The sequence below is a fragment of the Lycorma delicatula genome, chromosome 4 (genome assembly GCF_047948215.1).
Source record: "Lycorma delicatula isolate Av1 chromosome 4, ASM4794821v1, whole genome shotgun sequence".
In the NCBI taxonomy this organism is placed as follows: Eukaryota; Metazoa; Arthropoda; class Insecta; order Hemiptera; family Fulgoridae; genus Lycorma; species Lycorma delicatula.
The window spans coordinates 65,012,207-65,025,625 of record NC_134458.1 but is presented as its reverse complement, the minus strand read 5'-3'; the positions used below and the strand labels follow the sequence as shown (position 1 = coordinate 65,025,625).

General features: G+C 33.5%; 1 protein-coding gene across 2 annotated transcripts in view; it reads right to left on the bottom strand.

The window, feature by feature from the left end:
* foi (solute carrier family 39 fear-of-intimacy) overlaps window positions 1-13,419 on the bottom strand; it is a 117,715-nt gene that overhangs the window by 43,288 nt on the left and 61,008 nt on the right. For both annotated transcript variants that reach the window (XM_075363197.1, XM_075363198.1), the window contains exon 8: window positions 2,309-2,444. In XM_075363197.1, coding sequence (XP_075219312.1) covers window positions 2,309-2,444 — 136 coding nt within the window. The remainder of the gene's footprint in view (window positions 1-2,308; window positions 2,445-13,419) is intronic.

Here is a 13,419-nt window from a genome sequence, read left to right as displayed (position 1 = left end):
AAATCTCCAAGGCTGCTTATCAGTTACTTCTTTCAAACATTTATATTGTTACCTATATCACACCAGGGTTCATAAGTAAAAAGCTGCTGTCATTTTACTTTTTTGGCATATGCAGAACCTCATAAGTAGTAACTCTACAAGCCCCAACATTCACACCACTGACCCGGTCTCATTGTAAAGCAAAAATCCACATGACACAAAAAGGAAGAAAGGCTCAGGAATAAAGGAAAAGGATAGCTAGTGAGAAAGGGAAATTTACTCATAAAGGGACAGCACAATAAGACAAAGAAATTCAAAGAGGTGCTCCAAAGAGTCAGTCTAAAACTAGAAGGTACATTCCCAACCCACAATCCCTCAGGAAATTGAGGTATCTTTACAAGGAATAATAGCAGCATACTACTAATCTCTAACGTAACACACAGATATCATGTTGGCCGGTTTAAATATATGCTGAAACAAATTACACGATCATAAATTGCTAAAAAATTATGAAAAAATATGGAAGTATTTTTAAATGTACGATGTGTAAAATTTCAAAACAATATTTTAATTACTATGCACTGGAAATACACAACCCCTGGATCTTAACACATGTAATACTAGGCATATTCATAAAGTAAGGGCTGTCGGCTTATATTTAAATATCAGCGGGCCTGAACAGTTTCACGCATGCAGGGCCATCTATTGACTATTTACAAAGCCTCTAAAGTTGTTTTGAGGCAGTGGTTGTTTGCCTGCCAGTGAATGCTGATCGCAATATCCGCAAAAATTGTTTCTTCCACTAGGTTGAAGTGCATACTGCGATTCAATGTTTGTGTGCAAAAGGATCTTCAACTGCTGAAATTCATCGGAGGTTGTGCCTAGTGAATGGACCTACGGTAATGAGTGAAGAAAAGGTTAGACAATGGTGTCAAGACTTTAAATATAGCTGCACAAATGTACATGACAAAGAGCAGAGTGGCAGGCCCAGTATTCAGACCAACAAAACCGTTGAACAAGTGAACCAAAAATTGTGCAGTGATTGACAATTTGTGCTCTGGCTGATGAATTTCCATATTTTGGACACACCTCTATCTAGACAATTGTCACAGAAAAGCTCGGATATCATAAATTGTGTGCAGGATGGGTAACAAAAATCCTTACCAACCAACACAGAGCAAAGAATGTGCAGTGGACGAGCATTTTTGGACCGCTATCGATAAGATTTGTTTTCCCACATTGTTATGGGCAACAAGACATGGATATCCTACACACAAACACAGAATCAAAACAGTCAATGCAGCGCACCATTTAAGTTCCCCATAACCGAAAAAATTTAAGCAATCTCTGCACTAGTCGAAAAATGTTGGCTACCATTTTGGTTGACTTCATGGAACGTGGATCAACAATTACAGCTGACGGGTACTGCGAAATGCTCACCAAACTAAGACATGCGATCCAAAATCGGTGACATGGGAAAATGTCAGACATAATCCTCCTTCACAACAACACGCAACTCTTCTTGCATTTGAAAAAGTGGCTTGGAGGACAATGGTTTGAAAATGATGAGGAACTCAAGACTGCCATTGTCAACTGAACCAATTCCCAGGTGGCAAAAGCCTATGCAGAGGATTTAAAGAAACTGGTACAAAGTTACAAAATAAGCTTCGAACTAAATGGCAATTATGTGGAAAAATGAAGCAGATATGTAGTAAACTGAAACTGTTAAGTAAAAACCTTTTCTCACGAGTTAAATTTTTTTTGATGATCAAACTTTATGAATATGCCTAGTATCTTGACTTTTAACGGTACTAATCAGAAACGTTTAAATGAAATTTAATTTTAAAATGATTACGCATCAGTAGCAATTCCACAAATGGGAATTTCCTGCTTTTAAGATACCAGGATACCATTAATTACTACTAATAAATGAATAATTTATCTGGAATGAACTTACAGGTGTTGATATTTAATCAAAATTGAATACCATAAATTTGAGTATTTACATAAAAATAACAGGTTTTTTTCCAGATAAAATGATCTTAAACTGATGTCATAATTTATGAACTTTTTTTGTGGATTCTAATAATGAAAGAAAGATCATAAGAAGGAAGTGATAAAAGTACCATAAAATTGTTTATAAAAGATATACAACATGGGTTTTCCAAAGGGTAAGAAAGTTATTATTTTATAAATAATTTGATTATAGTTTATGCCATGTCTGATTTCAAGAAATTATGCAGTTAGTAATCTGTCAATTTATTATAATAATCTGCTATATAATCTGTTAATTTTTATAATAAATTAGATTAGACAAAAAATAACAAACCTGCATTGTCTGTAATCTCTCCATAACAATAGGGATATGAACTATACTTATGTTTGCACAATTTTTCTCCCACAGCTGTTTTTGAAACCAATCCAGCTGCTTCAGGTTCTCGCATAACTCTTACTCTAGGTAAGGCCTGTATAAAACCATTAAAATAAGAGAGAGTTACATGATCTTAAAAAATGTTATAACTTAAAAATTATAAAAATTTATAATCTTTAATAATCAACTGCAAACATACAAACACACAGATTTTACCTAATTGCAACAGAAAATGCATGCAAAAAATTGTTGTGACCTTAGAGTAATTTTTTTTGTTGTAAGTTCATAACAATAAGTTTTCATCTTCACAAAACATGACATAACATTAAAAATGCATTTAATATTATCATTAAACTAACATCTAAAAATTTTTAAATAATTTACATTAAATTACTTAATTTAAACTAAATGTAATTTTATACACAGTGGGTCTGAAAAGTTCCCAAACTAAATTTCTGTAGTCGACAAAAGTAGCGCCATATCTCAGACAACCAAGGAACTATGTAGTACAATGTTTGACGAGTGTGTGTACAAAATTTCATTACGTTTTGTCACTCCAGTCTCAAGTTACATTTGACCGCGTACATTGTGTTCATGTGACCTTGTGTGAGCTCACGACATGGAACAGAGAAGCGCGATAAAATTTTGTGTTAAATTTCAAAAATCTTTCGTTGAAACTTATTCTATGATACAGTAAGCATTAGATGATGAAGCCGCATCTCGTACTACAACATACGCGTGGCAGAAGCGGTTTAAAGATGGTAGGGAGTCATTGAATGATGACAAACAAAGTGGGAGGCCATTAACACCTGTGAATGATGAAAATGTTGCGAAAGTGTGTGCGCTCCTGCTTGAACCTCAACTTACCCTTCAGGCCACAGCAGAAGAGCTAAACATTGGTAAAGAGGTGGTACGTACAATTATAATAGAAAAAATGAACACCGAAAGGTGTGCTCTCGTTTCATTCCACACTTCTTGACCAAAAAACAAAAACAGGTCTTTGTTTTTGCAAAGACCTGTTAGAATTGTGCTCAAGACTTCGTTGAAACTGCTGACAGCAACCCAAATTTTTTGCAAACAACTGTAACTGGGAATGAAAGCTGGTGCTCCATGTATGATCCACAAACAAAGCATCAATTCGCTGCTTGGTTGAGTATTACAGCACAAAGACCAGCAAAAGTCAGGCAGCAAAAATCAAGAGTGAAAATGATGTTGATTGCATTCTTCAACTCATAGGACCTGATTCATCATTAATTTTTCCCAACTGGTCAAATTGTAAATTCTACATTCTATTTGGAAGTAATGAAATCCCTGATGCGTTGCATTCATTGAATCCGACCCGAGTACCAGGATCCAGGCAGTTGGATTCTACTGCCCCAGCACACATGGCAACAATTTTAACAGGTTATTACGCCGCAAATAAAATCACAGTCTTATCCCACCCAACTTGGCTCCAGCAGACTATTTTTTTGTTCCTGAAACTCAAGTTGAAGATGAAAGGCCGCTTTTTCTGTCCATCCAAAGGGCTTGCACCAAGCAGTTGAAGGCTATCCCATAAAGTGATTTCTCCAGAGCATCTGACGGGCTCTACCGGTGCTGCAACGAGTGTAAAACTACATTCTATGTAGAAGACTGATGCGAGAAAATTAGTTTATTTTTAAATCTGTATTTTTATTTAATTTAGTTCGGTAAATTTTCAGACATACTGTGTACTACACAGGTAATGTACATTACATAAACATGCACATGAGTATTTTAAAATTTCCTTCAGTATTTATGGGCACCATCATCACACCCAACTGAATCAGATAAATGAAGTGGATGACTTAAATGTACATTCCCCTACAGGCAAACAGTGTTCTGGTGGCTTGAACTCACCTGTTTCACAGAATTTTGTTTATATCTATTATTTTGTTTTTTAAAGGATAATTTAACATATAATCCAATTATTCAAAAATATTTTATACTCAACTATTACATATTTATACTCTAATGAATATTACATATTAAGTAATAAAATACAAATATATTTACAAGGTGTATGAGAAAAGTAATGAGATTGTTAACACTGCGAGCAATCTGGCAACGCTGTGTCTACCGGTCTGTGCTAGACCAGTTTGTTCATCCCTTCCACATGCTCAGTACAAGTTTCAACTCTGTTCAGCCAACACACATATTATTTTTGACAGTGCCATCAGTGAAGTTGTATTACGAAAATGGAGCATCGGAATTCAGAGCAACCTTGTGCAATCAAGTTTTGTGTTAAACTTGGGGAATCCGCGAGTGTGACGTTTGAAGAGTTGAAACAGGCCTATGAGCAACAATGCTTATAAAGAGCACAAGTTTTCCGCTGGCACAAATCATTTTTGGAAGGCCAAGAACACGTTGAAGATCAACCTCGCTCAGGGAGACCTTCAACTTCAAAATCTGACGAAAACGTTGAGTATGTGAGGGTTCTTGTGAGATCAGACCATAGTTTAACAATAAGGATGATGAGTGAACAGTTAAATTTAAACACTTTCACCGTACATCAAATTTTGACAGACGATTTGGACATGCGAAAGGTTTGTGCGAAATTGATGCCGAAAACCTCACAACAGAACAGAAGGGCAATCGAAGAAACTTGTGCGTTGATCTTCTTGAGAGGATTGACAATGACCAAGAATTCTTCAATCGTGTGATCACAGGTGATGAATCCTGGATATTTGAATACAATCCTGAAACAAAGCGGCAAAGAGAAGAGTGGCACACTCCGTCATCTCCTCGACCAAAAAAATGTTGAATGAGTAAATCAAAGATCAAAATCATGTTGATTCGCGTTTTTGACAGTAGGGGTATCGTGCATAAAGAATTTGTTACTCCAGGACAAATTGTCAACTAAGTGTTTTACAAAGGTGTCCTTGAAAGGCTCAGGAAAAGAGTGATTCGCGCGAGACCAGACACTGTAGACAAGTGGATGCTTCATCATGACAATGCCCCGTGTGACACGGCCATTTCCATCATGGAATTTTTGACCTCAAAACACATTCCTACGGTTCCTCAACCCCCCTACCACCTGATTTGAGTCCTTTTGACTTTTTCCTTTGAAATTGAAAATGTCTTAAAAGGACGTCATTTTGGAACTCTGGAGAACATTCAAAAGACTGTGATCAACCAGTTAAAGCCTTCCAGCGCTGCTACCAGGAGTGGGAACGACTCCACCGGTGTATAGCTGCCCAAGGGAACTACTTTGAAGGGGATAATATTGTTGTTTGAAAAAAATAAAAATTTTGGTGAATAAAAAGTCAGTCTCATTACTTTTCTCACACACCTCATATGTCTTTATTATTATTATTGTGTGTGTGTGTGTGCATGCACAAGCACACACATCCATTATACACAGGGCTGGATTTACATATTTTGCACCCATGGGCCCAGGTAGAATTTTATAGAGAGGTTCTTATCACCAGACTTTAAAAATGATAGATGAAGAAAAAAATTGTAGAGGGCTTATAAAAAGTCAAAGAATGGTCTATAAAAATTACAGAATTCTGCCACACTATATCCCACAAAATTAACAGAATAGGTAGAGCACAGCAGATATAATATCAATGGATTTGCTTCTTTTAGTCTAGTTCATTTAGTCATTAGTTTTAGTCTAGACTCATTCATAGACCTTAAGATGAAAGATAAATGGGCATTATGTGTAACATCTGAAGTTGAATCAACAATTATTGAAAAGTATTTTGAGGTTTTCACTTCTTTTAAGATACTCTAACCCAATATTCATCATTCTACCCACTATCTCAATCAACTTGTTACGAACTGTAGATGAAAGGTAAAATGATTTACCTTGACCAGGGTTTCTATGCTTATCAATTTGAGCTTTTTAAAAAGGGTTCAACTCTGCGATTAGTTCTAGATGGATCATATAATTTCCATTATCACTGAGACCAAACAGCTCATCTTCTCCTCTAAAGGCAAGGCCACGTGATGCTAGCTTCTTGATCACGGCAACCACTCTTTGAAAAACAGCCCTCCATTATTTTATTCTTCTTCAATTTGAGTTTGTAGCTGGTTATCAATCTTCCCTACTTCAGCAACTCTCCATTTATAGGTCAAGGTAAGAAGTTCTCACGTTCTTCAACCCACTGGTGACCATGTTTCCAATCACTTAATCCACTGTTACCGAATTGACTTGATGTTAAACAAAACAGTTTGCAGGGACCACAAAATAATGATCCTAACTGGGGGAATAAACTAGGTAATCCCTATTCTTCACTAGATCTCTATTAGTAACGTTTCTGTCAAACAATGCTTTGTTCAAAAATCTGTTTTTATCAGGGTACACTCTTCTGCATTGTTCAGTCACAATCTTTATTTTGATTGAAACCATTTTTAACAAATAGTTTCTCATAGTGTCTTTAATTTTCCACAATACTGAATAATTACTTGGATTAAAATTACCAGTAAAACTATTCTCAGGTTTCCTGATACAAGTATCAAGTTTTAAAAGGACATCATTTTCTTTAGCATCGGATGCAACTTTTTTGGAACTCCACATGGCTTGGTTAACAATGATACAAGACTAAGTTGATAAATAAATAACTAAGGCCCCTTATCGGCAATAGGCAAACAGGATCAGCAAAAGTCGTTTCGACTCTGTTTCTTCATCAACCCTTTACCTTTGGGAAGAAGTTTCCCCTGTACTAGGATTACTTTTAAAAAAATAATTAATTTTATGGTTTTACTTGCTATTTCATTCACTTTATTTTTTCTCTAGCCGCTACTTTTCAGTATTTTGTACCGCTAAGTCTTTTACATCCAACCATTTTTTTTGGTTAAAATAACATAACAAAGCATAACTTTACCTCAAAAGTATATAAAATGAATTGAACTGAGAACTTTAAAAATAAGTACACTATAATATACTCGAAATAAAATTAGAACTGAAGCAAGTTACATTTTAAAAAATATTGTAAACTTTTTACACACAACAAAACCTTTCACTGAAACAGCAGAATAGTGGGAAAATCATAATCGTGCATCAGCAACAAAACACCAGAGACTTGACAGTCAGCTTCAACAGACAACAGATTTGACTGTTCACGACAGCCAGCAGAAACATTCTGGATGGTCGAGATACTCAGCTGGTTGAATGTAAGTGATAAGGCTCAAAGTGATGACCAGCACAGACACACACACAAGAAACAGCATCTCTCTGTGTATAGTGCCCACATAGTACATTGCCTGTTGCCACCCTCTCCAACAGATTTACGTATAGCCGATTGCACAATTACTGACTTTACATGCTTGCTGGCAAATGACAACACTGTGCTACAACCTGATCTACTGCAATTATCGTGCTTTAGACTACTTTGAAAAAGACAAATTTTCCATAGTATTTTTCCAATAGAAAATATACGTAAAATTTATTTTTTGAAAAAATTCACATTTTTATCCAAATTTGCCACCCTGGTCCCAGGTCCATGTGGCCCACACAAAAAAAAATATTATAATTTATTAAATAATAAAAAAAATTAAATATTTGTATAATATTTTATAATATAATAAATATTTATAAATATATATATATATATTTTTTTGAAAACTCAAATGCTTTATGAACATATTAACCACTGTGTTTAATTTATAATATTATACACACACATATATATATATATATATATATATATATATATATATATATTTCACAGGTGATTCAGGGAACAGGAAATTTTGAAATTTGTGTTGGTAGCCCTGGATGATTATCAGCACTGAATAACTTATAGAAGTCAGCTCACACCACTTTGCTATTTAGTTATCATGAATACTTGGAGTGGTGCACAATACGCTTTAGCCATCAAAACATTTTATAAAAATAATGACACACTGTCATTACACTAGAAGTTGCTTCTACACTAGAAGCTGCATGCAGAGAATTTGTCATCAGTTTAATTTAACAACCAACGATCGTGTAGTCAGCACACATGATATGTAATTTTCAGGAAACAAATCAGCAATGAAAAGAAACATCCAGGTGTAATGGGGACTGTTTGTACAGTAGACAATATGAAAACTGAGCTGATGTAGAAAGAAGCCCTCACTGCTCAATTTGTCATCATGTACTCTCTTTACAGTTACATAGTTCAAGTGTTTGAAGAAAACTGTTACAGAACTTACTTTGCCATCCATACAAGTTGCAGATCATCTAAAAACTGAAACTAAAAATCAAATTCTGTGAATGAATGGTTGTAACAATAAATGAGGATAGTCTTTGTTAACAAACTCTGGATGTTGGACAAAGCCCATTTCTACCTTAATAGATTTGTTAATAAACAAAATGTTCATTTTTGGGCATAAGAAAATCCTACAAAGCTGCAAAAGCACCTGCTACATAACAACTAAATTACCATGTGGTGTGATGTCACTGTATGTCAGAATAGACCCTTATATTTTTTTTTAAAACGAGGATGGCCTCATGACTATAATCACATTAGATCAATATTTCACCATGCTGAAAAACTATAGACATTTCCACAAATTACTGACAATATTTTTCAACAAAATGGATCAACATCACAGACAGCACAAATATTGATGGCTGCTATACACAAATCATTTGGTAACCATATGATTTTGAAAAATGGTGACATTCCATGGCCTCCCAGGTCTCCAGATTGGTTGGTGTGTGATTTTTTCTTGTGGGGATCATCTTAAAAGCAAAATGTGTAGTAGTCAACCTGCTTTGCAGAAAAACTAAAGCCAAGATCCAAACAGCAATTGCTGAAATTCCTATTGAAACATTGCATCAAACCATGCAGACTTTAATTACTAAGACTGCAGGAATCAATAGACAGAAGTAGACCTCACTTGCAAGATGTGCTCTTCAAAAATGAAGTTGTCCGCAGAAGAAGTGAAGGTAACAAGTGTAAGGTGCCTCCAGACAGGCTTCCTGAAAAGTTTTTTAAATGTCACAAATCAATGTTGTTTAAAAGCGCGTTTTGCTCAGAACATCATGACATAAATATTATCTCCAACATAGACTCAAAAAGTATTACCTAATTAAACTATAATACTAATAGCGTAGATGAAACTAAAGAAGCAACAGAAATATGAAAAAAACTTGAAAATAGCATTTCACAATATTGCACTCAGGATGTATGATGCAACTACAGTGGCACTTGGCTGAAGAAGTTAGTGACTATGCAAAATTGGAGTCGTTAAAAGTTGAGTGTGCTTTGCTCCAGAAACTAAATAATGAATTAAAGTAGAATACTTTACTAAGAGAAATGATACAAGGCAAGAAAAATAAACATTTATCAGTAATTACAAATTATTCATTAGACACAAACAATATATTTTCATTGAAAAAAGAGCATGTACCCAACATCTTTCTCCAAGCAACAACTATGGAAAACAAAAATTCTACATTTGATCAAGTGGCCAGCATAATTCAATCTAACACTTCATTTCCTGTAAAAAAAATATGATTAGTGTGTAAATAAATGAGATGTATCTGTAATACTACAAGTAATAAATGAAGTCAGAAATCATTTTGAGGTTGTACGCAACAGCTGAGAAAACCAACAATGAAAATTATCGGAATAGAAAATAATTTCAGCAAGGAAGATCTAGAAACTGATATAGACAATAAAAATTTTGATGAACAACATAAGTGTACTGTTATGCACTTATATGTATATACACTAGCTGGAACAACTCAAAATGTGCAATCATAAGAGTTACATGCTGACTCATATAGGATTGTTAAAAAAAAAAAATAATATGATCTATGTACAACACCAAAGATGTAGATCAATTGATGATCTTAATGTTAGACCTTGCAGAAATTGTGCAAAAATTGGTCATATTGTAAAAAATGCACTAAACAAATAATCTGGCAAAAATGCAGTAGTAAACAAAAAACTAATGACTGCAAGCAATCCTTTGCGAAGTGTCCAAACTGCACATACAGTAATGTGAAACAAAAAAATAGAAAAATCATATTGCTGTAGTTGCTGAAAATTGTGACTAGTTGAAATATAATATAAACATAATGATGTGAGTTTTAACAGACTATCCAATGAAACCTGAAGTTCACACACAAACTCCTGGGTTTCATCAAGACAAGCAGTATTTTATCTAATTTGAAATGAGTAACTCATTTTCAACAGCAGCAAGCTTCCACAACGATTTTACAGGATAAAGTAAAATAGCAAGTGCATCAACTTCCTACTACCAAAAATCAACCTACTGCGACTGGTTAATGATAAACAACTGGACTTATCTAGCAAGGTGTTTCGAGATGAACAAGATTTCCTGGTTGAGTTTATTGAAGAAGAGATTACTGCCGATAACAGCATAATTCACTTAAATTCATTAGACAACTTATGTAACTTTATAATATTATATGTTATGCAGAATATTATGTAAGTCTGAAGTATAATTTAGAAAAAATAGAAGCATTATTGGACATTCTTAATAAGAAAAGCCTTCATGATTATATGTGTAGAAACATGGTTATATGAAAATTGGGAACTCAATTTTTGTAATATACAGTAGCTGCCACATAATGGCGAGCTTGGATGATCAGCTGGCATGTCTACACTATTTTTCTGCAAAACATTGGCACACCATGATTAGTGATCTCTTAGTAGCATAAACATAATGCAACTGTTGTTTACGAAGCAATGTATTTTTATGTGTTTATAATATTAAGAAAGTGGTTTCATGACAAAATAATTTTTTTTTTCCGTTTCTCTTTGCTTTTCAATGTATATAAAGTTCAGTTCTTTGGTTCTGCCTCTCAGTATGGTTCTTTGGGCATGTGTTGTGTATTTTGTTACATAGTAAATTAATGTATGATGTAATTTCACTAAAATTGTTGAAAAGTTTTTGTGTAGCATAATTATTAAGTTCTTGGATAAACACAGTATATTTTCTTAGTTGCAATTTGGCTTCAGTAAAGGTGTAGAAACTAAAGATGAAATTGCAAAAATAGCACAATACATCATTAAAAGTCTGTTGCTGCTGTATTTATTGATCTTGCTAAGGCCTTTGATACAGTCAATCATTCACTTTTACTAAAAAAAAAAAACTATAATATTGGTATAAGAGAGGTTACTCTAGAACTGATAAAGGATTATAAAAAATAGACATGTAAAAAAAAAATAGTAACAGTGAGTCTATTACAACAAAAATTAGAGTACCACAGAGTACTATGCTAGGACCATTATTTATTATATATACAAATGACAGTTTTATTGTAAACACTGATGATGATTCCATAATTATTTCCTATGTAGATGATTCAGCAGTATTATGCTCATCTAACAACTGGAATAAGTTACATCTCTAAAATGGTATAAAAATTTGGTTAGATTCAAATGATATCTTTAAATGCAGATAAAACAGTTGCATAACTTTTATCAGTCATTGTGATCTTTAACCCTTAGATTTTGAATTAAAGCTAAATAATGAAGCTGTTAAAAGGGAGGAAAATACAAAGTATTAGGAGTTTTTGTGGATCAACATATGAGGTGGAATATTCAAATAACAAGTTTATTACAAAGGACAAAATACATAACTTATACATAATATAAACTAAAAACGATTATTAATAGTTTGTTTATGGTCACATATGAACTTGACTATAGAATTATGGCATATGGTATAACAGCATTGGGAAGTACAAACAAATCACATTTAAAATTTTACGTAATGTACATGTTAAAGTTATCAAAATAATATCTGAAACAAATACTGCAAATAGGTTTACAAAAATATGGTCTTGAATCTTTGTATCTTCTGTACAGTCAATTATCTAACATACCTACAAAACGTTTCAATTACAAGATGTAAATATTTACAGTTACCTAAAGTCTCTACTCAAAAAGCAAAAAAAAAACCATATCTACCATGTTATATATATTAATAGACGACTTCCAAATACTTATAAAACTTTAATATCAAAAATATTAAAAAAGCATTGGTTCAGAATTAATAAAGTACTTGAAGAATAGTTGTTTTGTTAATTGGTAGTAGATAATTTTCACATAATTTATAATATATAATGAACTAGAAAATTGTATTTTGATGAATTCTGTTTGTATATAGATTAAGTATTAGTCTAATATGTTTTTTTTTTTTTTAATAGTGTATGCTTACATAACATTAGCTATGTAAGTGTGACTTGCAGTATAGTGATTCTCTTTGCTACATCATTTAATGCTTTTTTATTTCCAGCAGCTGCATCAACTAATGCTTTTTATTTCCAGTGACTCCGGTGTCAAAAGGGATCCATTGTAATGTAATATCTTTAAATTTCTGCAGTACATTCATCAATGAATATTCTTCAGAACTTTATTTAACGACGATTAAACATAGCTGCTCCAGGATCAAATAGACATTCATAAGGGCGCTTGAAACAGTTTTGATTTCAGCATAATTGTCTTATTTTGTTCCATGGAGATGTACAAAGATATGAATAGATTCCTGCTCCTGAATCACTATTCTCATGTTGTCATCCAGCAGCGTACATCTCAGTAAGTAATGAAGGCATATTCTCAATAGGTTTTATAAGAGTATCTCTCTTATACTACTGAGAGTGCTAGATTTTTGAGAGCTATTGGAGAACAGTCCCTTTTGGATCCATTTTCTGAAAGCATAAGGTTACAGTACATATTTCTGGACATTTAATCAGATTGTTGTGATGTTTGTATCCAAATGCACCAGTATGTATGAATACAAACTCACAGATATTCTTCAAAATAAAGGCAACAGAAAAGCCACAGAGGAAAAGTATAAGAACTTTTCAAAACGTAGCATTGTAGAAGACAGTTAAATACCAGATGGATTGATGAAGTTCAAAATGAAGGGCTTCATAATAACCAGAAAAAATAAAGTTATGGAAAATTCTCATTTGAAGAATCAGGTCGGCATGTTATTGTCAAATCACAAATGGTTAATTATTATAGGTCAGAACATTATAGTAACACTGAGATGACGTTTATTTATACTGATCACAATGCAAGTACCCTAGTAAAGTAAGTTCTGAAACCATCTGCTTCAAGTATTACGTATAGAGG